Genomic DNA, 26,120 nt, shown 5'->3' with positions numbered 1-26,120 from the left:
GAATGAAATAGGATGTTTGGTGGAAGAAATCTCTAAGCAAAATGTGGAGGGTGTAGCATGGGTTCTCTTGACTGCTCATAGTAAAATGCAAGAAAAGAGAAATCAAAGATGAAATTTCTAATTAAAAGGGAAGCAGAATTTAAAGATTTGGAAAATTCTCAGCCTGGCCATGTTGTAACGAATGCAAAAGCATGTTCAGGAGAGAATATCAAGGCTGTGGCCAAGTGAACATTTGATAAGATGGATAGAAGAATCCAGGTGCTACTCACCAGAAAATGGAAGAATGACCCTGAAGGCACTTTGGAGATCATAGGCCCAGAGTGCCAGGGCCTTGAGAACAGAGCAGTTTTGGGGAAGGGCCCAAAGGCACTGTGAGACCTTGGGACTCGCTGCCAGGGCCACCTCAGGTCTTTGCTCCCTGCATTCTGGTGCGGCACTCATTGGCCACCCCAGATGTGGCTCAAGGAGGCCCAGGTGTGACTTGGGCCACCCCTCCAAGGGGCACAGGCAGTAAACCTTGGCAGTGTCCACATGGTACTAACTTTACAGGCACACAGAGTGCAAGAGCTGGGGGAGCTTGGATTTCAAAGGATGTCTCGGAGATACTCAGGGCCCAGACAGAGAACTTCCACAGGGGTCCAGCCACCACGGAGAACCCCACTAGAACAATGACCAGCAGACTCGTGGGTATGGCAGAGCCACTAGCGTGCAATGCAGCCTAGGAGAGCTGCCACGTGAGCTGTGCCCAGCAAAGCTGTGGGAGTGGAGCTGCCCGGAACCTTGGGTCCAACCTCCACCTCAGTGTATCAGGAAGGCAGGACATTGAGTCAAACATTACTCTTGAGTTTAAGATTTAAGGCTATTTGCCCTGTTGCGTTTTGGACTTACTTGGGACCAGTTATCCCTTTCTTCCTTCCTATTTCTCCCTTTTGAGATGAGAATGTCTATCCCATGCCTGCCCCACCGTTGCATTTTGAAAGCACATGGCTTCTCTGATTTCACAGGTTCACAGCTGGAGAGCAATCTCCCTCAGGATGAATCGTGCCCTAGGTTTCACCCATACCTGATTTACATGATATTTAGATGAGACTTTGGACTGAGACTTTAAAGTTAATGCTGGAATGAGAACACTTTTGGGGACTACTGGGATGGAATGAATGTATTTTGTATGCGAGAAGGACATAAATGTTGTGTCCCTCCAAAATTCACGTTGAAACTTAATCCCCTATGCTATATAGTGCTAAGAGGTGGGGCCTTAGGAGGTGATTAGGTCAATGGCGGCTCTGTCCGCATGAGTGGAGTTAGAGCCTTGCAAAAGAGAACTGAGGGAGTTTGTGAGACCCTTTCACCCTTCTGCCCTTCTGCCTCGTCCAGACACATTGAGAAGGGGCCACGTTGGTAGCAGAGAGCCTGCTAGACACCAGATGTGCTGGTGCCTTAGTCTGGACTTCCTCGTCTCCAGAACTGTGAGAGATACATTTCTATTATTTACACCAGTGTAAGGTATTTTGCCATAGCAGCAGGAATGGACTAAGACAAATACGTACAACATGCTATTAAAAAGACACAAAACCTTTTAATGTATTTTTACAGATATTCATGAATGTGGTAAAAGTATAAGGAAACGTGTGGGAATTACAAGGGGCACATTAAGAGGTTACGTGTGGCAGGGGCAGGGCAGGGAGAGGTGCCGATCAGCGAGGGGACCCAGCGCAGTGTAACCGTACGGGATGTGTCATTTCTCAGGCTGGATGGTGTGTGCGTGAGCAACCATAACCATAATGGCAGTCGTATCTCTGAACCTCGAAATACTTCATAATAAAAAAGGAGAATATTCACAGAGTGAATGCATGTATTGAGCGCCGTGTGTGCAGGACGGTGCCAGGTGCCTTGAAGGAGGGAAGGGAAATGCTGCCCGTCCTGCTCCTGCTGCCTGGTGTCCCGAGGTCTGACTGCTTCAGACCCCTCCCCTCCTTGCAGCCTGCCCCTCCGCTCCACCCCTACCACGTGCAGAGGGAGGTTCTCCCTAGGCTGGAAGGAACGTCGCACCTAGGTGAGACCTAAGGAACTTTCCCACTGGGGCCGACAAGCTCCAAGGAGAGCAGGATCTCTGATCCCTGAGATCTTTTCTAAAACCATCCTGGACTCTTGATTATTAAAGTTACACACCCTGGAGAGGCTTTCCCGGGATTTTCCATATCCTTCCACCCCCTGTTAAGTTTTTAGGGGGTGCTGATGCCTGTGTGTGTGTGTTTCTTTTTTGCAGTATATATCCACACACTTGCACAGTGGGGATTAGACTAAGTACACAGTGTTGGACCCTGTGCTTTGGCTCTCATATTCTACGGTGACGGCTCTCCGGACAGCGTCTGAGAGAAGCACTTGCTGCATTGTCACCCTGGCCTGGTGGTCCTCCGCTCTGCCTGGCGAGTCAGGGGTCCAGGTGTCCTTACCTGAAGCCGAGGAGGATGGCCGAGGCGATGACCAGTGCGCAGAAGGAGAGTGAGTAGCCCACGGTGTAGATGATGTACAAGGACAGGAGCTGCTCCTCCGGGGAGCTCTGCGTGACACAGGGGACACGAGTGTACGTGGGCCGCCCAGGGCCCTCTTCCCACATTCACCTTTCCCATGGGGCAGGGGCAGAGCTGGGGCTCCAAGTCCAGCCCTGCTGGGGATAGCAGAACCAAGAAATGGAATACCCTGTGCTGATGGTTCTTCGATTTCTCGGGCTCTGTTCCCAAACCAGAGAGGTGAACGCAAACCACCTTTGTCCAGAAAGCGTGACATGCAAAGTCCCCAGAGGCAGTGGCATATGGATGAGATGACCGGAGCAGGGTCTGCCAGAAGCTCAGGGTCTCTGCTCCAATGAAGCTGAGACCCTGCACCTGCCTCCCTGGCTCAGAACCCCTCATCAACTCACTCTCTCCCCTCGCTTGGACTCCTCGCACTCCGACAGGTCCCTCCACGGCAGGCTGGAGTTGTCCTTGTGCAGCCAGAGGCCGTCGGCTGTGCAGAACCGGTACACATGGCCCTGCAGCACTGGGCGGGGAGACCTGGCAGCTGAGCCTCGGCCCGAGTCCAGCAGCCTGCCCAGTGCTAGACACCCCTCGCTCCTCCCTGTCCTGGGGGTCACCTCTGCTCCGCTAGGACTGACCCCTCTCAGTTAGTAGCACCCTCTTCCCCTCTGCACACACGCACGCACACACACTCACACGCACACACACCCCTGGGCCTTCCTCCCCTGCCATATATCCTGTTGTCCCAGGGACAGGACAGGGGGTCACCAAGGAAAGACTTTCCCAGCCTCACCATCAGCCTTTCCTCTCAGTCACCCTGGGACACAGTTTGGTGAATCCACATCTTTGCGACGAGAGGAGTGTAGCCCGGTCCACGTCCCTGCCTCCAGCCTCAGGCCACACTACAGATAAGGCCTGGCGCCGGCAGCAGGAGCCCCGCCAGCCCCACAGTCACTCGCTAGGATTTCTGCCTTTCGGGACTCAGTGCCCAGCCCCTCCCACACTCCCTGAGTGAGGCAGACCCTGGGGACACAGCTGGCACTGGGTTCCGGAGAGAAAGGAGGAGAGGCAGCCCCTGCCTCGGGGAGCCCTAGCCTGATGGGGGAGACACAGACCTGCCCTCAAGGACCTCCTGGTCTGAAAAGAATGCCCAGCTTCACAGTTCACGTACAGCCTTGGCCTTGGAGACCCTCCGTCCAAAAGGGGGAGACCCAGCGCCTACCTTCAAGTAGCCCCTAGTCATAGGCCGGGTCTCCTGGGAAGGCTGCCCTTGGAGACCTCGGGGTCCCTCCCCCAGGGCGCTCCCAGTCTGGCGGAGGCCGCCCAGTCCCCAGCTTCGAGACTCTCATAGAAAAAGCAAAACAGCCCTCAGGAAGGAGCAGCATAAACGCAAACCAGCAGAGATCAAACAGGCCCAGCAGAGGCGAGGCGGCCGTCGCCTGTGCCCATCCTCACCCTGGCAGTCCCCAGCCAGGCCCCGCTGTCCGCCTAGCCAGGGAGATGGGTGGCTTGTGGCCCAGGTTTCACCCGAGGCTTAGAGAGGGAGGTGCTTCCTTGTGCCCAGGAGGAAATACCTCATTCATTAGCTCCCTGCAGGAGAACTTAAGTCTGACACCAGGGCCAGGGAACCGGGACAAAAGGGCACAGCAGGGGGTGAGCATGGGGAGCCCCGGGGTCAAGGCAGGAAGCTGGAGCCCAGGAACTTTGAAAGACTTTAAAATTCTAAAAGACCAGAAGGCACAGCATGAGTGGAGGAGGGAGAATGGAGAAGGCACCAGTGTCCCTTCCAGTGGAGAGAGGGCAGTTGGAACCGGGTCTCCTAGGAAGGGGCCTCACTGACACGCACATGCGTGTGTGTGTGTGCATGTGTGTGTGAGTGGGGAGCGTGGCAGCCCAGGGCCTACCCCTCAGGGACCCAGGACAGCAGCAGCCACCTACTCCAGGGGCTCTATTTCCGGCCACACACTGTTGTGGCAGGGAGACCGTTTACTGCAGGGTTGGTGACAGTCCCCTTCCAGCACTGCCAGCACCGCAGGGCCTGTCACTGGACCCTGCCCTCCCTGACCCTAACCCCCAGCCACCGTGCAGCCTCCCTGTTCTCCTTCTCTTCCCTCCCAGCTGCTTTTACAAACCAGGTCCCTCTTCAGGAGACAGAGTTATCTGGTAATACGGTGGGATGGACCAGCTTGCAGCATTACTCTTTCTGGAAGAATCTGCATTTTAAAAGAGACTTTACCTAGAATAAAAACAAAAACCTGAAAATCTAACCACAGATCTTCCAGCAGTGGGAATGACGGAGTCCTGGTCCCCTCTACTGCGTGTATGCACAGCCAGACCTACCCACAAGGGCAGGGAGGGGAGGCACTGGGCTGACTTTAGCAACTTGAATAGCTCCTCTCTTATCTGCTGCATGGATGCCCGAGCTTCTCCACCAGGGGACAAGTCTTCTGACGTGAGGCCAAGCCAGTCTCGGGCTGCAGATATCCCCAGGAGCAGTGATGGGGCCCTGGGCTGACCCCATGGGGAACGAGACTGGTGTCAGGGCCTGCTCTGGCAGCCTGTTCTGATGGGAGGAAGCGGGGAGAGAGGGGGGAGGCCAAGGGGCCGGGGAAAGGTGAGGACAAGGCAACGGAGCCTCGGGCACACAACCCGCCTAACCACCCATTCTCAGGACTTCGCCCGAAGCAGTGTTATGCTAAAGGGACCCACTTCCCACAGCTGGCACCGGGCCTGGCATACAGTAGGCACTCCAAAATTGCAGGTTCCCTCTCTACATGCTCCTTACACACTCTCTCCACTGTCTGTGCACTCACAGAATCAGGTTTTGAACACCCACTGTATGCCTGACATCTTTCAACACTGTAACACCTTACAAGGTAGGAATGGTTAATCCCATTTTACAGATGAAGAAACTGAGCCTCTGAGAAGCCAAGTGACTTGCCCAAGAACATCCAGCTAGGAAGGAGATTCAAACCCCCAGCTCTTCCCCCCAGAGGCCAAAGAAGGACCATATGCCATTTCTCCTCTGCCCTTGCTCTGGGCTTGGATTTCTCGACATTCAGTCCCCTTCCAGGCAGGTCCCCTTGCCAATGTAGACCCCGAGCGGCCTGCACCATTCCTGGGTCCTGTGCTCAGGGCCAGCTGGAGGGTGGGGAGGTGGTGCGTGCACAAATGTGTGCGTTGCTGGCATGGAGTCAAGGGATCACTGTGTCCCTGGGAAGGCAGCGAGCCTGGGCGAGTGCGTCTGCCAATTACCCTTCATTAGCATCAAATATTAAAAGCCAGGCTTGGTTCCTGGCTGGGCCCCTGGTCCCCAGACACCCATCCTGGCTGGAGGTGGGTGGGTCAGGGCATAGTCCTACTTATCAGCCCCGCTTTATCTGGCCTGGGCAGAGCTGGCAAATCACAGCCCGGGCCTTGGCTCGGGGCTTGTCAACACGGGGAGCAGCCGGCAGCCACATGCCAGGAGGCCCAGGGATATTTCATTAAGTCAGACCCTGGTGCTGGAAATAAAACCCCCAATTAAACACTTCCCCTCCCGGAAACTGCCTCGGCGTCTGTAATCAAGCTGACAGCCGCCCTTCCACGTGGCCGCTGGCACTCAGGGCTGCGAGGCGCTGCTCGTGAATCCATTAGCTCCCGCACCCTGGCAACGGCGCGGCCAGCAAGGACTGCCAGGGCCCCATTTTGCAGACGCGGAAGCTGAGACTCGAGAGGCCACTCACAGGCCTCCCCAAGGTGGAGGGAGGAGGGTCACAGGCCGGGCTCGAAATGCAGGCAAAGGCTCTGGGGCGGGCAGCAGGGTAACGGGGAGCATCGGGACACAGAAGGAGCTCGGTTTCTGAACTACGCAGGCGCAAGTTCAAAGCCTGATTCTGCCCTCAACCAGCTGTGGGACCCTGGGCAGGTCACTTCACCTTCCTGGGCCTCAGTTTCCTCATCTGTAAAATGGGAACTGCAATGACTTCCCAGGGCATAAGGCCTGTGGAGTGCCTGGCACATAGTAGGTCTTCAAACCACGGCTACAGGGGAGGCCCTGCTGCCTCCCCCAGATTTCTCAAAGGAGCACTCCTTTCCTGTGGCTGGGAATGGAGGTTGTGACTCCACTTCAGCCGGAATTCCTCTGGGCCAAGCTCAGGCCTCAGTTTCCCCTTGGCAGCCCCAGCCTGCCACAAAAGCCCCCGGGCCTCAGCGTTACTCAGGGGAGGCACCTGGCAGAGTTTCCAGGAATTGTGAGTTACAGGCTATTTTAAAAGCATTTTATGACTCTCGTGGAAGCAGAACTGGCTACCAAACAGGGATCAGGAGGCTGCGGCTGACAGGGGATGTGTAATGAGCAGAGCGGCCGCTGTGGGTAAATGAGGCTGCTGAAGGGCCCTCAGGCGGCCGCAGGCTGTGTCCGCACCAGCCTTTCCTCCGGGCATCTTCCTTGCCCGACTCATCTGCTCCCGCCCTCTCTGCGTGATCCTCAGTCCCAATTCTCAGTGGGAGGGGTCAGAATTCAAGGGCTTGGCTGGCTTCCCTGGGACACTGTAGCTCTGAGACCTGAGGCCTGGCCCTATGTCCAAGGTGCTGCCTGGATGTCCTCCCTCCCTGGAGGGCCCCCCTTCTGCATCTGCCTGTTCTTTCAAATCTGGCCCCAGTGTCACTTGTCCCTGGAAGTCTTCCTGACGCCACACCCTGGGCAGAAGAGGTGGCTCTGACCTCCCTCAGGGCCACTGTCTGGGCCGCTGAGCGAACCCCGCAGCCCCACGGAGGGGTCACCCCTTCTCCCCAACACACACACACACACACACACACACACACACACACACCCCTAAGGTCTCGGTGGCATCCCTAGCTCCTGCCACAGACCCAGCGCAGGGTTCTGGTAATTATTTCATACCTAACTCTTTCTCACATCACCCATCCTCTGCTCTGCGCCCTAGAAGGCTGAGCCCCGGGACAGCCTCCCCCAGGCTCCCTGGCCTCGCCTGGGTGTGGCCAGTGGGAGGCACTGGCAGAAGATGGGGGGTGGAAGGCTGGGCACCCTCCCCTGCTCCCCTCCTGCCTGGATTCCAAGGTTCTGCCCGTGGCTTTGCCCCTCTGTGGCCACAGCCCTCCTGGGTGGCTGCTCCATCGTGGCGCCAGCTCTCGTGGGGACCCCCAGCCCCATTCTTGCACCTGGCTTCTCAGGTCGAGGGGTGCCAAAGCTTTCCACAGTTGTAGTCCCTGGTGCTTTACACACCTTATTGGTCCCTTAACCCTGCCCAGCCTCTTACAGAGGACACCCTGCCGCCCCCAGTTAAATTCTCTCCAGATTCCCAGCGCAGCGTGTTTTCTGCCAGGCCCCTGCCTGAAGCAACCCCCTTCCTTCCCCACGACCCCAAGGCCCACTGTGAAGCTTCTCCACAGGCTACTCCCTCCACCAGCCCAAGAAAGCGCCAGAACTGCCCCCTTCCTGCTTCCATGTGCCTGGGTGGGGGTCAGAGAAACCTGCAGCCTCTGCCCCAGAGGGCCCAGGCCAGGCCAGAGACAGCAGTCACGCTGGCTGCCGGAGCCTGCGGTGGAGTCTCCGTGGGTCCCTAACTCAGGGAGGGGGAGGGGGAGGCATGGTGGGTGATTCCAAGTGTCAAAAAAGAGAATAAATGAGCCTGGCGGGTGGTGCGGGGGGTGGGGAGGGGAGAAGGCTGGCAGGGGGCCTGTGCAGCGGCCGTTATCTTCATGGAGAAAGCAATAAAACCGTGTTCGCTCATAAACGGGCACCACCAGGACCTATTTCCTGCTCAAATAAAATTAAAGGTGATGGATGGAGCCACAGCAGCAGGCAGAGCTGGGGGCGGCTTATTGCTGAATGATGGGCCCTGTCCTGCGCCTGGCTCCCTGGGGTCTAGAGGCCCAGCGAGGCCGGCTGGCCGAGCAGCCAGTCCCAAACCTTTGGAAGGCAGGGACAGCAGGTGTGTGGCAGGAGGTCAGGAAGGTATGCAGGGCAGGCGGGAAAAATCAGCAGCTACTGTTTTTCCAGAACCTGCTATCCTTCCCACACCTGTGTCATTTGGCTCTGTCCCATCTCCCAGGTGAGTAAACCAAGGCACAGAGAGGTCTAGAAACTTGCTTCTGCTCACACAGCCAGTCAGCCACCTACAAGCAGAACCACTAGATTGCAGGTCTCGTGGGGAGAGGGCAGGCAGCCCGTTGCCCTCTGTAGAGGTATGCCCAGCCAGCAGAGGTCACCCATGCCACTCTCCTGTCTCCACGCCAGGGCCACACACACGGGCACAGCCCTCTCCCCCCAGGAAGCCTGTAGTGTAGCAAATCAGCTGACTCTAAACCAGACTCCTGGGTCTGCCACTCCTTAGCTGCGTGAGCTTGGAAAAGCCACTTAGCATCTCTGTGCCTCAGTTTCCTCATCTGAAAATGGGAGGGTGATCAGAACACTTGCCTCAGAGGACCGCTGTAAGGATTAAACGAGCGCACCTATATAGAGTGCTCACAACAGGCAGTGGGAGAGGACGCTGTGTGCATAAGGGCCCCTGACCTACCCTGGTGCCTGCCCCTTCCAGGCCGCTGCTGCCCGGGCACCCTGGGGAGCGGGGAGTGTGCTGTGAGGGGGGAGGAGACAGTCTTCTTAGGAGAGCTGCCTGCGACCTCAGTCCTGTGTGCAGAGGTGAAACTCACGCCAGGCCCCACCAGGCCACCTCCTCCAGGAAGACCCCCGACTTCCTCTCAGCATAACCTCACGCTCACACTTGCTTCGGGGCCACCTTCTCTTTGGGCTCAGGCCCTATCTAGGCACAATGGTAAAAGCACAAACTGGATTCAAATCAAATCCGCCACTTACCACGTCATTTGGAACAAGTGACTTAAACCTTCCGGGCTTCAGTTTCCTCATCTGTACAACCCTGTATAACCACAGGCTAGCTGTAAAGATTCAGCGAACGCCCTGCTTTTAGGGCAGGACTTGACACACAGTAGGGACTCAATAAACATCAGCTATTATTATTCCAAGAAATGTCTTCTCTCCCCTTATGGAGACCCCGGGCTCTTTGCTGCAAGGGTGCTTGTCTCCTATCAGCCCCCGCGGTGCCTGGCTTGGCCTGGGCTCAGCAGGGGTGCTGGGATGGATGCGGGGGCACATTAACTACCCTCCAGTCAGGGGTCCCTTGCAGTCTCTGCAGGTCTCTATGCCCCAGTGACCCTCCACCTACCCAGTCACACCTTTCTCAGTGCAGGGCCTCCCCTGCAGGCAGGAGTGAGCTGGGGGGGGCCCTGAGGTTAGGGGGTCTGGCCAGCCCACCCACACCCTGGTCCCTGCTCCTAGTGAGCTCCTAAAGGGTCAGGAGATGCCCTGCCAGGGAAGGGCCAGCTGCATACACGCATCAAACATACATACACATGCACACGTACATCGGAGCAATGACGCCCTGGGTACCAACCGCCACGCCAGGACCTGTCCCCACCTGGCCTCTTTCCTGACTCCTGGAGTAGAAGGGCTCACATTCTCCAAGTCAGACACACACTTCCTCCTCCCCCCACACTGGCCAGCACAGGCCTCAGGCCCTGGCGCAGGTTATACCTCAGGCCACCCTGTCACCTGTCACTGCCAATCACTACCCCCTCCACCCCAACCCACCCCCGCTCCACCCCCCAAGGGAAGGCAGGCAGACCACTCACTACGAGGCCTAAAGACATCCCAAGGTGGGGAGGGCTGTGTCTCAGAGGAAAGCAGACAGTGCCCCCACCCTGCCCAGCCTCCGGGATACAGGCAAGGTGGGGGTTCTCACCACTGCTGGCCCAAGGCAGGTACCAGGGGCAGCTGACGTTCACAAAGGAGCCTGGCGGCCCGTCTGGCCAGCAGGCGTAGTCATCGAAGGTCCGGTTGCAGAACAGGCCTGGGGGCAGGGGGAACAGTCTCTGAAGCCCCGCCTGTGCCTGGCGAGCCTCCCCCTCCCCTCGCACCCAGGCTGCGCTCCGCTAACCCCCGCTGGGCACTGACCGGATGCCAAGCGCTCTGCCCGCCCAGCGGGAGCCAAGCAGGGGCTCTTGCCACTGATCAGGGGCAGGACCTTCAGCGAGTTACTTAATGTCTCTGTTTGCTCATCTGTAAAATGGGGTATGCCCTGCCCTGTAGGGCTGTGGTCCCCAGTCCCCACTCCACAGCCTTTTAGGGACTGGGTCACAGAGCTCTGCTGCCCCCCATCCCCACTCCCACAGCGCCCACCCCGTTTGTCCTCCACGAAACCCGGGAAGAGGGGAGCACACAGCAGGAGGTACAGCAGCTCCCCATCGTTCTCACGGCACCCCAGCTCTGCCTTCCCCCTTCCCGCCCCCACCCGTCCGTGGAAAAATTGTCTTCCATCATGAAACTGGGGCCAGAAAGGTTGGGGACTGCTGCTGCAGGGCTTTGTGGAGATAAGGGCTGCCTGTTACATAGATAACTACACATGGTAAGTGCTCAGTAAACAGTCCCTACAGGCCTATTTGTAAATGACGCCTCAGAGATCGGAGGGCAGTGGTCGCTCACAAGGCTGGGACAGCCTTCCTCAGGTCGCCGTGTTGTAATTGCAGAGTCGGGATGCAAACCCAGGTCCGCCCTGTGCTCTTTAAACCACCCCAAAGTTCCCCGAAGCATTTATTCCTATAAATATGTTTGTTGGGCCTTCAGCCCACGCGCAGGCTGGGACTCTGAGGACACAAACTGTTAAGGCCGGGGCCTGCCCTGAGCGGAGGCTGGAGGCCGGCGGGGGCGGAGGAGACAGCGGAGCCAGCGCGACAGCGACCCAAAGCCGACTGCAGGGCAAATGGGTAAGAGCCGGAGAGGACAGAGCCCGGGGAAGGTCCTCTGGAGGAGGAGGAGTCTGAGCTGGGCTTTGAAGAACCTGAGAATTTTTGGTAGGTGGAAGGGCGCAGGAAGGCATTTGCAGGGGACAGCTGGGACAATGGGGTGGAGGCAGCAGGCAGGTGTGGTGTCCAAGAGACGGACATGATGCCAACCATGGACTTGGGGGCCAGCAAAGCCCTCCGGGGGTTGGTTGTGTGGGGAGCACTGATGTGAGGGCCCCACCGGGACTCACCTGTGGCCGGAGGTGGAGCCTCGGTCAGGAAGCGCTGGCACTGGCGTCGGTATTCCCGCCATTTCTGCACCGTCTCTGAGAGGGACACAGTGGCACCCTGGGGGGAGGGCACAGATTGGGGACCTGTGGGTCCGGCCAGCCCCTCTCCTGCCCCCTCACCCCCACACACCTGGTGCCTTGGTGCCCAGGGCACCTTAGAGTCCCAAACTCTACCAGGCGCCGGCCATCTCTGAAAGGGGGCAAGGACAAGTTGCTGCCACTAGGGGCTCCGGGTGGACACTTTCACACCTTTACCCGTCCGGGGGACTGGAGCACAGCTCCATGTGTAATGAGCACTCAGAAAGTGTCCACCGAACTGACCCTTGTGCCGGCGTGTGGTGAAGAGGGAGAGGACAGTGCGTGTCCCATTCCTGGCCTCCTGCGACCTCGCCTAGGAGAGGAGGGAGACTTCCCGAGGGCCCAGGGCTTCGCTGGTGCCCGGTCAGCCTGCCTGTTGCACCTTCCACAATTCTAGAAGGGGACACACAGGCCAGAGGGGAGAGGGACTCAATTAAGGCACATGGCACCCCAGGAAGCAGAGCTAAGGCCGGACCACAAGAGTGACTATGATGGACTATTAGGGGCTGGGGAGGTGGCCTTCGGAACCACCATTAGCATTCCTCCTGCAAAATGCTCTCATTTACCTAGGAGGGCAACACTACCCCCCCCGCATTCCCCTCTAACACAACTACCCAGACCAAACATTCAGCCCGGCTCCCAACCAGAAGGAGGAGTCCTGAGGACGTGGGTGACAGGATCAGAAAGCTTCCAAAACACTGAAGTCACACCTGCAGTGGGAGGGGGTCCCCTACCTGTGAGTAGGAAGACGTGAACCTCAACTTTCAGGTAAGGTAACCAGAATGGGTTTTGAGCACACAGACCCAAATAGGCCCACCCCACCAAGAACTGTTCCTTCTGAACACTTTTGGGTACTTCCTTCAGATATGTCTTGGGACTGTGGTTCTTTTCTATTTTTATTTTTTTTCCTGAACAGCCTTAAAGATTATAAATATTTCTCATTTAGAGGCTGCAGAGGCTCCAATGACCAGAGAGCCCCAGGTATAAAATTTAGGACCTATACATAATTTAAAACAAAATGTCACTTTTTGAAATCATGAAACCATACACGTGTGCTGAAATTGAGACAGCTTCTTTTTAGAAGCTTGCACCTTTGACTTGCAGTGCGCCAGGCCTTGCTGGACCCGGTTTCTGGGCAATCCTGTCCCCGTCCACGCTGCTTTATAAGACATGGAGACTCGGGGCGCCACGTGCTTATCCCTCGCTGCACAGGTCGCCCGAGAGGGGGGCCAAGCTCGCTCTGAACCCAGTGACATCCTCAGAGTGAGTGCGCTGGGGCTGCAGGTGAGGCTACCCCGAAGGGCAGAGCTTTTCTGAGGGCAAAGGTCAAATGTATTTGTTTGGGAAAAACAAACAAACAAACAAGAAATCAAACACAACAACAGCAAAGGCTGTGTCGTGATTTTAGCCACAACTGAAGGGGTGGCAGAGTTTTCACCAGAGCAAGTCCTGGTGGATCAGCCCCACCTCCCCACCCTCTTTTCCCTCTCCCTTCTGCGTCTTCCTCCAGGTAAAGGTCTCTTCCTCCCCGGCCCTGAATGCAGAAAGACAGGGAGAAATCCCCCTCTATTTCTGTTTCTAGAACGAAAGCGAGCAATGAGCAAGGTCACTGCTGGGAACTGGGGCAGAAGGTGTGTCTGCGGCAGGGAGTGAGGGCAAAGAAGCCCGTGGAAGCCAGCAGTCCCCCAGCAGGGGGACGGGTTAGGGACAGCACCACCAAGTCCAACCTGGCCACACACACTCATCCCAGGGAGCATCAAACAGGCAGCATTGTCACCTACTCTGAACAGAGCTGTGGACATAAAACTATCTTCAGACTGGGGTCCCCAAGGACAGGGCCATGTCTTCCCTCAGACTGGGGTCCCCGAGGACAGGGCCATGTCCCCCTCAGACTGGGGTCCCCGAGGGCAGGGCCGTGTCTCCCCCTTAGTTAGGGGACACCAGCTCAGGGTCTCCACACACCCTGAGCCCTCAGCCCACAGCACAAATCACCCAGGCCCCTGGCCTCTCCCACACCTGGTGTTCACGGAAGCCGTAACCGCCTCAGGTCTGGGGGTGGTGGGTGGAGGGGAACATGGGGAATACAAAGATGATGGACAGAGCCCTGGCTGGAGATAGTCCTCAGGCTACTTGGGAGTGGGGGTCAAATGCTTTGCAGGACAAGTGACAGAGCAGAGGAAACCTCGGGGGGATAGCTCAGGGAGTGGTTGGGGAGGGCTCAGTGTAGGCTCGGAGTTCAGGAACTCCAAGACTGTAAGGTGGGAGTTGTGGGGAGGGCTGGGGGCGGGGGAGGCTGGGCGGCAGAAGCTGGGCGTTTCAGCAGGAGGGTGCAGCAGGGACAAAGGCGCACAGCGGGCACGTCAGTGCTCCAGTGAGCAGAGGAAAGCTGTGGACTGTGTTCAGGAGTATTTTCTGGGCAGGATGAGAATGGTTGCAAGACCTGGGACAGATGGGAGGCTCTGATGTGGGCCAAGGTTGGGAAAATGAGGTGCGGGGCCACCCAGTGCCACAGGGCCCAGGTGCCCAGCTAACACAGTGGGGGGCGAACAGCCTTAGCTCTGGGCTCAGATCTGGGCCCGGGCTGGCTCACCCATAGTTAGTTTCGCAACCGTGTGCAAGAGCGTTAACTGTTGGCCTCAGCTTGCAGGTGCCAGTGGGAACGATGACAGTTCCCATGGGGTTGCTGTGGGGATCGGGTTAACGCTTAGGACGGCCGGCATAGGGCAAGAGCTCAGTCAGTGGCCGACGTTCTCAGAGTGGCTTCCTGGGAATAGGGGCCCCACCCTCCCTCACTTCTAGGATCAACAAATTCCCAGAAGGAGAAAACAAATGTATTTTCATGCCCAAGGACGGATCATTCTGCTTAATTTGTGACAGCTTCCAGCAGGAGCCACAGCCAATGGCAAAGCCAAGTAGGGGGGAGGCTTGGGACCCCAGGCCCTGTGAGGAGGGGCCAGGCCCTGCCAGCAGCCCCCATTCCATCCTCCCGCCATAGGAGTCCCTGCCCCAAGCTCAGTGAAGCAAAGCCGAGGGTGCTGGGCAGCGGGAAGGACACAGTGCCGATGTCCCTGCCCCGCACAGGGCAGCAGGGCAGGGCGGGGGCCATGGTAAGGGCAGGTTGGCAGATTTCAGAATCGGAACTTGCCAGGCTTCGTAGGATCTCTCTGAGGTGGATGAAGGCAAGTGGGGACAAGGCCTGGGTTAGAGGTTACAAGAGGGGGCATCCCTCAGGTTCAGGAGTCTGGAGAGGAAGTAGGAGATGAGAAAAGAGGACACCAGGAGGGAGTGGTGTGGTCTGCAGAAGAGAGCACTGGACAGAGAGTCGCAAGTCCTTGGTTTAAATCCAAGGACTTATCTGTCAATGTGGGACTGATGGGACACATTTGATCTTTGGGGGCCTCAGTTTCCTCATCCGTGAAATGGGCGTATCATTCTCCTCCAAGAGTTACTGCACAGACCCAACCAGATAAGGTAGGTGAAAATCTTTCTGACCGTTCAGCGCTGTGCGAGTGGGCACCGTGGGGAGCAAGGAGAGCAGAGGAGAAGCAACACCCCGGGAAGGCACTGCCTCTCCAAGGACTGGCTGCCAACCTGAAAAGGCCCCCCTATTTCTCAGTGTGGATAAGTGGGTCAGATTCTTTCCTTTTCTGGAAACTGTTTTGGTTGAGGGGAAGGAAGAAAGAGATCCTGGCCTCTCCGGGCAGCTGGGGCAGGGAAGCGGGGACAGCCTCTCAGGAGGGGGAAGGAGGGTTCCACACTCAGGGCTCCCCAGCCAGGTCCAGGTCCCGGGACCCCAGCCTCCCTTCTCTCTGTCACCTCCCAGAGCCCAGGTCATGCCTTCCATCACCTGCAGGGTGAGGCTGTCTCTTCAACCCCATTTTTTTTCCTTAAGGGCTTTAGATATCGGAACAGAGGGGCAGGGTGATGAAAACTCACATACATTCAGTGTGGTAGTAATTCTACTAAAAAACAATACAAAGAAAGATTTTTTTAAAAAAGAAAACTGCACATACGTTCTCACAGGCACAAGACCTCTCATGCGGATACACGGTCACACACAGCATCACACATGCCACCAAGCACATTCGTATCACGGAGACACTGACACAGGGTCTCTCCAACACACACAGGGGCTCACAGAGTGCCAGGCACACACTCACGGTGAGACACTGCCCCAACACACACACACACACACACACACACACACACACACACAGGAACTGCCGTAGACACTCTAGCACAAGGACACTATCTCTCCCACACACATGGACACACACCAGCATACACACCCATTCACACACCAAGACGTCACATGCACACACAGAGACCCCCCATAGACACAGTATCACACACAGGGTCACAAACACGTACACACTGTCAGACATACAACTACACGCTGACATGCTGCTGCCCACACGGGGACTCACTGCCACACAAGCACACTGTCACACACAGGGTCATGTACCTGTACACAGAGAAACGGGGGCTCAGACAGCCCACGGCCTTTCCCCCAGTCTGTCTCTACCTCTGTCTACCTGTCTCTGTGTCTGTACCTCTCCATCACACACACACACACACACACACACACACACACAGGAATTTGCCCAGGGCCAGGCTGCGGCTCAGGAAGGGCCTGTTTTTTCTCAGCACAAGGCATTCGAGGGCAGGATGTGGTTTCTCAGTCGCTCCTGCCCCGGCCCCAACCCTGGCTCCATGTCCGGGAGGGCGCCCAGCTCAGAACAAAGCCCACACTGACCGAGGCGCAGCGCTGGACCCCAGTGCCATTCACTAGAGGCCCAGGGGCCTCGGACAGCCCCTCTCCGGGTCCTCGCCCTCAGTCCTGGAGAACACGTCCAGATTCCCAAGGACAAACGGGTCAGGTTCCCCCAGTGCATAAAGCTGCCATTTCAGGGTGTCAGGGTCGCAGTCCTCCCCATAACCCTGTTCAAACTTGTGATTCCTGTTTACAGATGAGGAAACTGAGATTTGGGACGACAAGTGTCCTACCTAAGATCACCAGCTAATGGCAGACCTGATATTTGAACCCAGTTCCATCTGGTTTTAACCTTGGGTGTCAAAGGCCTGCCTGTCTCAGTAGACAGCTCCCTCGTGGGGGCCTGCGGGAGGTAAGAAACGGGAAGGGAGTGGGCGTCCCAGCAACAGTGAAGGGGCGGCCTAGGCCACCTTGTTCAGAAGTCAGTTCTGCCATCCCCTACCTGCAGGGAGGCCGCCTCCAGCCTCCCGACCCGCCCATGTGCCACTCGCTCCCAGAGCTCCTCCTCCAGTCCCGCCTGCCTGGGAGGTTTAGGCGCCAGCCCAGCCCCTGCTCCTCCCGGCCCCTGAACTGCTGGGCCACCTTACACGGAACCCTCTTCTGAGCGTCCATGTCCCCATCAGCAACACCAATCTTGCTGACCTCATGGGCAGAAAATAAAATGCAAAACTGACCATTTTTTAGAGTGTCATAGGCATGCACGAGGTTGTGTCATAATTACTGCAGTCTGTCCTCAAAGCTCCCAGGGATGCTTGGTGCCCCACACCAGGAGCATCCTTCCAGGGCTCCACCCTCTCTGCTCAGGGCCTGTCTCCTCCTGTCCTTCTCTGCCCACCAGTCCTGTCGTGGCCCTGGGACACCCAGCCTTTGCCTGAGGCCTGGGGCTGAGGAATGAGAGGGGATCAGAGGAAAGGGCAGGTTCAAGGTCCTGACACCAACCGGGAACAGGGACTTTGGGAAGGCCAGTAACCTGCAGAAGCTTTTGTCTTCCTTTTGCTTTCTTCCCTTAATCCCAACAGGAGCTGCAAACTTGGTCTGGGGTGGGATGGGACCCGGAGGCAGAGCCTCCCACAGCCAGCACATAAGAAGAGGTAAAGATGAGCGAGAACGTGTAACGGGTCTGCAGCCCTGCCCCCGTCCCTGTCCCCCAAAAGATCCCAACTACACCAGAAAAGACAAGGCCCTGTGGGGAAGGGGCCATAGAAGGAGGGAGGGTGTCTCCTGGGGCTAGGGTCAGTAGCTGGGCTGGGGAACAGGGACTGGGAGAGGATGAGTCTGTAACAGAATTTGGGGGCAGAAAATGTGCTGACACCCTAGCTGAGAGGCACATCTGTCCACGTCTGGATTCTCAGCCAGGGTGGAGTCTGCCCTCACCAAGGCAGTGGGCAGATTGCCTCTCACCTGTCCTGGGACAAATGTCAAGGCGTGTGCAGGCCACTCCCTGAAGACCTCAGTTCATTATGTCTGGGGGTAGGAGTGGGGAGGGGATAGGAAGAGACTGTTTCCTGAGCAGGACAGGGCACCCAAGCCACTTCTCTGCTCAAGCATGTCCCAGCATCTCTGGACAACTCCCCTCTCCCAAAGCAACTGATCACTGCCCCCAGCTCAGGAGCCGGGGAAGGTAGGGAGGACAGGAGAGAGGGGCTGCAGGGGCCCTCCTGTGGCCTGCTCTCTGGTGTTACTAAGGAGGCCAGGGTGTTCCTGTGTGTCCCAGAATGCGTTCTGGTGTCTCTTGCCAGTCTAGGGGTCGGAATGGGAGGGGAGGGGAGCAGTGTGTGAGGGGGGCTGGCTGCTTCCAGAAAAGCGCAGAGACTCCTGCCTGTTTGCTGCAGGGGCTGGGGATGGGGGCTCGAGTTCCATCTGGGAGGTCACTGGGAAGGACAAGCTGCCACTGCAGGGTCCCCAGGACTATGAATCAAAGGCTGTGCCCCAGGCTGGTGAGGAGGGGTAAGGAGCCGCCGGCCGGGTCTGCACACCCTGGCCCTCTCAGCCCTTCCAGAGCCTTCTCAGGGTCTTTGAGCGGGCGGGCGGGCGGTCGTGGGGGAGGCACCGCGGGAGAGGGGTCGGGGGCATGGTGTGGGGTGGGGGACGTCCGGGGTTCAGGAGGAGAAGGACTCGGGAAAGTGGTGTGCCGAGGAGGGAGACGCGGCGCAGAAGTCGGCGAGGGCGGCCGCGGGCCAGCCGGTGCCCTGGCAGAGCGGCCCTCGGGGCGAGGAAGTGGGCGCCTCGCTGGGGTTGCGGGAGTCACCCGTGGCCCAAGCCACCACCTCGGCCGCCCAGCCCAGGGACACCCAACTCTCCAGTCCCTACTCCCCCCCAGGCTTTCCAATCCCCCCGCCTGCGGTCGCGGAGTTTCGCTCAAGTCCTGGCTGCCCCTGCCAGGACACTGCGCCTGCAGCCCGCAGCGCCACCACCCGCCTGGCTGCCGGGGTCCCGGGTCTCACCTGGGGGCGGGGGCCGGCCCTGCCCACCGCCCCGAGCAGCAGGAGCGCGAGGCGCAGCGGGCCGGGGGCGCCGGTCATGGCGGGGCGTTCAGGACTGGGCCATCGCTGCCACCTGCGGAACCGCGCGCGGCGACTAACCCCGGGCGGGCGGCGGGCGGCGGGGGAGGAGCCGACACGGGGCCGCCCCGCCCGCGGGAGGGGCCGGGCGGGGTCCCCGGTCTTCCGTCCCAGGCGGCTGAGGCCCCTGGGCCAGCCCAGCAGCGCCCCTCGGCCCGTCTCGGGCAGGGAGGTCCCGGGCACTGCGCTCCGAGCGAGCGCGGCTCAGGACTAGGACGCGCAGGAGCCCGGCCACCAGCCAGCTTTCAGCGACAAGCGGCCCGCCTCCCACGCTCGCACCCCAGCCTCCTTCCAGGTTCCCCAGCTCGGGAAAGCCAAACCTCCCTCCGCCTGCCTATTCGGGATAACCCGAGGAAACTGAGGCCCGGGGAGCGGATGGGACTTGTCCAAGGTCACGCGGCTCAGCAGATCACTCCTGGAAAGCGCATCTGCAGCGGGGCGAGACTAGTGGGAAAGAGCAGCGGAGTTACCCTTCCCCGGGTCCTCGCATGCTCAGGCTCTGTCCTGAAGGCAGGCCCAGGACGAGTCAAGGATGGGGCTGGGGAGACAACGACAGATGAGGCAACAGAGCCGTGACAGTCGAAGGGTCTATAGGTTCCCTCCACCTGGGAACTTCAGGGCTTTGCGGCAGGGAGGGATGAAGCTTCCCTGCTCACGCTCTGCAGCCCCAGCGTCCTGCTCTTGTACCCACGGTTGTTCTCTGCGCCTCCCGTATCTCTGTCTCCCTGCTTGGCGGAGACTCCATTTTACCTGCCTCTGTTTCCACCCCCACGCCCCCCACACAGGGCAGAGAGCCTGCACCCGGGCGCTTAGCTTCCCTGCGTACACCCAGCAAGCGGGAAGGGAATGCTAAGAGGGCACTGGCTGTGTCCTCCCTCATGCGCTTGAGAAGTGGGGATGGGAAAAGAGGATCCCCCTCCAAAGAACCTTGATGCCACTGTTAGGACGTGTGGGTCACGGTGGCCGCCAGCCCTGGACCTGCCACGGGGCGTGTCTGGATCATCCACAGAGAAAGGGATTTTGTGGGAGCAGCTGCTCCTGGGGGAGGGAACAGACCTTCTCAGTGTCCTGAGGGGGGCTGAACCCCTCTGAGCCCAGGCAGGGAGACAGCCGGTGAGAGAGCCACAGGCTCCAGACGGCAGGAGAGCCCCCTCTCCCTGTCTCCAGCTGCACTTCCACCACCTGATGGTCATTTATTCCCTTCCCTGCCCAGAGGTCAGTCTGCCAGGCACCTTTTGTGTGTCACCTAGGATTAGGTTGTTCAGCTTCGAGTGACAGAAAACCCCACCCCAAATAACAACAGCATAATCAAGGGCTCTCTCACGGGTTATCCTGAATAGGCAGGCGGAGGGAGGTTTGGCTTTCCCGAGCTGCGGAACCTGGAAGGAGGCTGGGGTCCGATCGTGGGAGGCGGGCCGCTTGTCGCTGAAAGCTGGCTGGTGGCCGGGCTCCTGCGCATCCTAGTCCTGAGCCAGAGGTTCAGCCCAGCATTGGAGTGGCTGCTCCCTGATCACCAGAGTGATCACCACCTGGCTCTCCCAGGCCCCACCATTCTCTGGTCCAAGGCCTCCACCTACTGCTCCAAGGTGGCTGCTCCAACTCCAGCCACAGCATCCAAATTCCAGCCAGCAAGAAGGAGGAAAGGGAAGAAGATGAGTGCATCTCCACCCATGAAGGCACATCATGAAAGGGAGGCCATCCACATCAATTCTCCATCCGCTGGTCAGAACTCAGTCACACGGGCACTCCTAGGTGCACGGGAGGCTGGGAAAGTATCCTTCATTCTAGGCAGTCATGGGCAAGGCTAAATATTGGGACTTTTATACTCTAGAAGGCAGAGAAATAAAACAAATAAGAAAGATACTGGGAAACAATTTTCAGGCTCTGCTACATCAGGGTTGGTGTGGGGAGAAGAGAGAGGAAGAGAAGGAGATAGAGAAGGTTTTCAGACAGGACTGAGATCTTTACCATGAATTTATCAACTTCCAGATTACATTTATTGAGTAAAAATCTATTGAACACCTGCCACATGCCGGACACTAAGCTAGGTCCAGCCGATGCAACTGGTGATGGTGTCCCTAACTGCAGAGAGACTATATTCTCATGCAGGAGGGACACAATAAACAAGTAATTATTTGAGTCATTTGTATTACAGTTGTGATGAGCAGATGCTCTGGAAGTCCCAGCCTCAGCACTTAAAAGACGACTTTCTCTCTGCCAGGGGCTTTCTCGGGCTGGGAGGAACCTTTTTGTGTCCAGCGAGTGCAGGGTAGGAGCCCCTAGGAGCAGCTGTCAGCCATGGGGACAGGAGTGGTGGATAAATACCCCAGCTTTTTGTCCCTTGGATCGGACAGCTCAGAGGTATGTGCCACAGTCTTCTAGAGGTCCCGAGTGCGATGGATCCCCTGCTTCCACAGAGTCACCTGCTCAGTCATGCACCCAGTGTTGGCTTTCCTTCCTGCCTGTCTCACTTTCCAACAGTGTGGGACTAGTGTTTCCTGGGGTCACCTCCCAAATACAAACAAACTATTTGTTCTTGAATCCTTATCTTACAATCTACTCCTGGGAGAGCCCCGCTGAAGACAGTGGGCATACAAGGGTATCTGGGGACCACGGGGCCAGTCTCTCTTTTTAACATCTGGGGGTCCAGAAGCCTCTGCGTTTGCTCCGATGCTAGGACAGAGTGTATACTCGGGAATACAGTTTTCTCCTCTACCCACACTGCTATCAGGCCCCTTGCTAAGGCTCTTTAGAGCAGAGGCCAGGACAGGCTCCCTAAGAACAGAGATTTGAACAGGTGGAACACCGTTTGCCAAACTGTTAACGATAACCCTGAAAATGAAAGCCATAGCTACTACTTACCGAGCCTCCCCTCTGACCAGGAGCTGCTGAATGCTTGGTGTACACTGGTCTCATCCAGTATTATGGGTAAGTATTTTGATGCCCATTTTATGGATGAAGAAACCGAGGTTCAGGGATGAAAAGTAAGTTTCTCATAAGAGCAGACTTGGCACTCATCCCAGGTCCACGTGCCCCCACAGCTGGTGCAGAAGCTCCCGCCAGGCAGCTGGGTTAGTGGCAGCACAGAGGATGCGGGCTCCAGCTCTGCCCGGCTGTCTCGGGAACACCACCCCAGTGGCTCCCTCCTCTGCAGCCCAGAGCTCTGGGACCTGCCACTTACCCTCACGCCCAAGGCTTCTCCAGTGGCCCTAGGGTAGGGCACCATCAGCTTCCACTAAGAAAAGTTGGCAATCACATTGCCTTCAGAAATGGGAATGGGAACAATTCATGTTTGCACCTGAAGAAAAGATGCTGCAAGGCCTTCCCCTGTGGAGGCTGACCTGAGAGCAGGCCACCCCGCCTTCTCCTGTCCCTGACAGGGGATCCCTGTCCTTAGTAGAGAGACCTGGCCCATAGGCAGGACAGATCTTTCACTTGGGAGGAGGCAGGAGAGAGAGGAGAAAGAGAGGGAAGAGAGGGGAGAGGGACGGAGCGAGGAGAGGAAATTGCTAGAAAAGACAGGTGTCTCTCGCTCACAGAGTTCGGATTTCTTTCCAAACTCCATGTCCCTAAGAAACTCATTTACTTCCCAAGGTTAAAGATCACATCCATGTTCTGGGCGACACGATGAAGGGAGAACCAGCATCTTCTAGCCTAATGTAAACACGTGTGCATACACATACCTACACACAGAGCTTGGAGTCTGACAGCCTTGGATTCAAATCCATCTCAGTCACTTACTGTGTATCCTACTATTCCTAAGCCTTGGCCTCGTAATCTTTAACATGGGTACAATAATAAGGGCCACCGTTTACCAGGCACTGGCCTCGAGTCAGGCACTGTTCTAGGAGCTGCGTGTGTTATTTCGTCTAATGCTCACCATCGCCCTCAGCCTGGCCGTCACCAGAGTGTGAAGATCCGCTGCTGGGAGGAGGCAGAGACCTCAGCATTGGGCCCAGGAATCCGCTTTCTCCCAGAAGAGCCTGGCTGCCAGTACGTCCCAGGGTGAAGAAGTGTCATAGAGGATGCCCCTGCGGGCAGGAGCTCCACCCCTCTGCCTCCTGCTTCTCTTCTCAGACCCTGCCCTCTGCCCCCTGACCCGGCACTCCCGGGAGCAACCCTGGGTTGTGGAGTGGGATCATTTTTATCCCAATTTTGCAAATGAGGAAGCTTATGCCCAGAGTGGTTAAGTAACTAGCCCAAGATGGCTTGAGAGAGCCCAGGAGAGCCCGGATGCAAAGCACCGCCCCCCCCACCCCCACCCAGCACACACACAATGACTGCACAACCTACCACCTTGCAGGATGGTCTGATGACCAGAAACAGCACCTGCCCAGAAGCTGGCACAAATAAGACCTCAGTAAATGGCAGCATTAACGCTGCTAGTATTCCCCACGTCCTCCATCTTCCCTGCTGTTGGTGCACCAGCTGTGCTAGGTCTCAGCACGCAGCAGGTACAACTGCTAATGCTCAGTACATCCCTTCCTGGCCCAGGCGGCTCCAGCCAGATCCCCCAGGTCTAGAAGGAAAGAGGCTTGCCGGGCCCAAGGGGCTGTTCCCACTTGCGGTGGGGTGCACTCTTGCTGCCCCCATTCACCACACCAGCCGCGGTTACCAGGTGCTGGGCCCGAGCTAGCTCCCGGCAGTCAGCGGAGGATTTACAGCCTCTTGAGCCACAGTGATTATTGCTCTCTTGGGCGGATGCAGGACGCTGTATTTCCGAAGTGCTACAGCATCGTTTTCATAACTGGCTCCTCTGCTGAGAGGGAAGTCAGTGGGATCACACTCACTTTACTGGGACGGAACTGAATCTCACAAGAGAGGATTTGCTTGAGGTCACTTAGGAAGGTGTTGGCAGGATTTGTGCAACACTCTGGACCAAAGGAAAGAAAGAATTGAGGTAAGAACAGCAAAGTTCCTCTCTCTCCTCCACATGGGACTCCAGCCAGGAGTGACCAGGGCTTTCTCAGTCCCTCCTGGGAGGGACTCGTGGCAGGGGTGGGGAGAAGGGGAGAGAAGGGGCTGGAGAGGGTCACGGGGAGAGGGCCTTAGCAGGAGTTGTAGAACCAGCAAGGACGGCAGGTATTGCCCCAGGAGCCATCTGTCCCCTTCCCTCTGACAAGAAGATGGTACCGCAGAGCTGGCTGGCTGTGCCCCAAACCTGGGCACACAGCATATCTTAGCTTCCCAGGCAGCCATCGCAAAGTACCACAAACTAGGTGGCTTAACAACGGAAATTTATTGTCTCACAGCCCCAGAGGCCAGAAGTCTGAGGGGTGGCAGGGTTGGTTTCTTCTGAGAACCATGAGAGAGAATCTGCATGCCTTTCTGGTAGCTTCTGAGAGCCTCAGGCATTCCTGGGCTTGTAGATGGTGTTTTCCCTGTGTCTTCATGTATCTTCCCTCTGTGCAAGGTTCTCTGTGTCCGAATTTCTATTTTATGTAAAGAATGCCATGAGCTTCATCAGTGACAAGAAGAAAATAAAGGAAAAATAAAGAATGCCAATAATCTTAGATTAGGGCTCACCTAATGATCTCATTTTAACACGGTTATCTCTGCAAAGACCATATTCCCAAATAAGGTCACATTCTAAGGTATTGGGAGTGAAGACTTCAAGATATATCTTTTTTGTGGGGGAGGGCACAATTCAACCCATGAAATGCTGAGACCACACTTCTCAGTTTCTCTTGATGTTTTGAGGCCAATGTAACGTAGGGAAAAGTGATGTAGGTCTCTTCCAGGCTTAGCCCACAAATCCCTCACAGAATCCCCCGCACCCTCTCTCCCTCCATCTACCTTACTGGACACAGAGGATCTGGTGGAGAACGCCAAGGCCCTGGGGACGGTGGAGCCACAAGATAGCAGGGGTCTGGGTCTCTGAATGACTGTGTGGAGCAGATCCTCCTGCCAACCTCTGCTGGACTGAAGTGCCAAGCTGTTGAGATTTGGGGCTGTTTGTCACTGCAGTTAGCCTACCCTGACAAACACAGCTGGCATGTGCCCCTGAGCCTGTCCAGGGGCAGGGCTGGTTAGTCCAGGCAGAGGGCTTCTGAAAGTCCCCTCTATACAGCTGCAATGACATGGATGGGGCTCCTTGCTCTGGGCCCATCTCCTCCTCCCCTGCTTCCTCCACCATGTGCAGTGGATCGCAGCATCTCACAGGGGATCCTGGGTCCTCTTGGCCTTGGTTCCTGGGCCCTGGGAGCAGACTCATTTGTCCACCTGGCCCTGCTTTCTCCCTCACCCCCCAGCTCTCCCTCACCCCCCAGCTCTCCCCACCTTTTCCTCTGGAGAGAAGATGGGGAGCTGGGGAGGGGTGGTTATGACAGAGCCCACGCTGCTCCTTCACAGAATTAAAGCTCTTCTGGGAAAACAGGAAATGTACCAAATTTCACACATTTGGAAATCAAATGAAAAAGAAGTGTCACACGAGGCTGTGTCATTGTAGCCTGTCAGTGCCTCCGTCATGGCTGAGAAACCTACTGCCACCAAAATGAGAAATAAAACCAGTGTCAACCCTCTCAGGTCTAAAGTGAGAGGTTTTCTCAGACTGACATGTACCTGGCCCAAGCAGCCGCCTTCCTAGAAACTCTCCCAGCTCCAGCTCTCCTCGGACCAGCCAGGGGGGGAGACAGAGCCGAAAGGCACCAGAATTCTCTCAGAAAAGAGTGATTCTGGAGTGGGGGTTGGAGAAGCTGTCGCTGGCTTTCAGGAGCCAGGATTACCTCCAGGGCGGAGTAAAGGTCACCATGATGCTTCCTCAGGGTCCCCTAAGGCAAGGAAGGAGGAGCTCTGGGGTACACAGGACCCCCGGCAAGGCCTTCCGGGTCTCCCTCTCACTGGCCACATTCAGACTGGACAAAATTACCTTCCCTGGTTCCAGATGAAAGGAATTTGATGACCCACTCACTCCCCTCTCCTAAATAAAAGAAAATGGAAGCTCTGTAAGTTTCTGGGCCAACTCCTCTCAGCAACCGGCACCAGCATGCCTTGGTTCTCCGAGTGTGGGCTCAGCGGTCATCTGTTCTCCGAGTGTGGGCTCAGCGGTCATCTCCAGCCATCTTGGACCTCACGGTCACGCCCAGCTCCTGCTGGAAGC

The 26,120-nt window shown here is 57.2% G+C and overlaps 1 protein-coding gene across 1 annotated transcript in view; it reads right to left on the bottom strand.

The window, feature by feature from the left end:
• GLP1R (glucagon like peptide 1 receptor) overlaps nucleotides 1-19,035 on the bottom strand; it is a 35,514-nt gene extending 16,479 nt beyond the window's left edge. The window contains exons 1-5 of the mRNA XM_045543622.1: nucleotides 18,905-19,035; nucleotides 11,570-11,666; nucleotides 10,280-10,387; nucleotides 2,921-3,039; nucleotides 2,454-2,560 (exon numbers count right to left, since the gene is read on the bottom strand). Coding sequence (XP_045399578.1) covers nucleotides 2,454-2,560; nucleotides 2,921-3,039; nucleotides 10,280-10,387; nucleotides 11,570-11,666; nucleotides 18,905-18,982 — 509 coding nt within the window. The 5' untranslated portion in view covers nucleotides 18,983-19,035. The remainder of the gene's footprint in view (nucleotides 1-2,453; nucleotides 2,561-2,920; nucleotides 3,040-10,279; nucleotides 10,388-11,569; nucleotides 11,667-18,904) is intronic.
• Nucleotides 19,036-26,120: the final 7,085 nt, after the last annotated feature.

Source organism: Lemur catta, chromosome 2 (genome assembly GCF_020740605.2).
Source record: "Lemur catta isolate mLemCat1 chromosome 2, mLemCat1.pri, whole genome shotgun sequence".
Lineage (NCBI taxonomy): Eukaryota > Metazoa > Chordata > Mammalia > Primates > Lemuridae > Lemur > Lemur catta.
The sequence above is the reverse complement of the archived record's forward strand: the minus strand, read 5'-3'. Positions and strand labels throughout refer to the sequence as shown.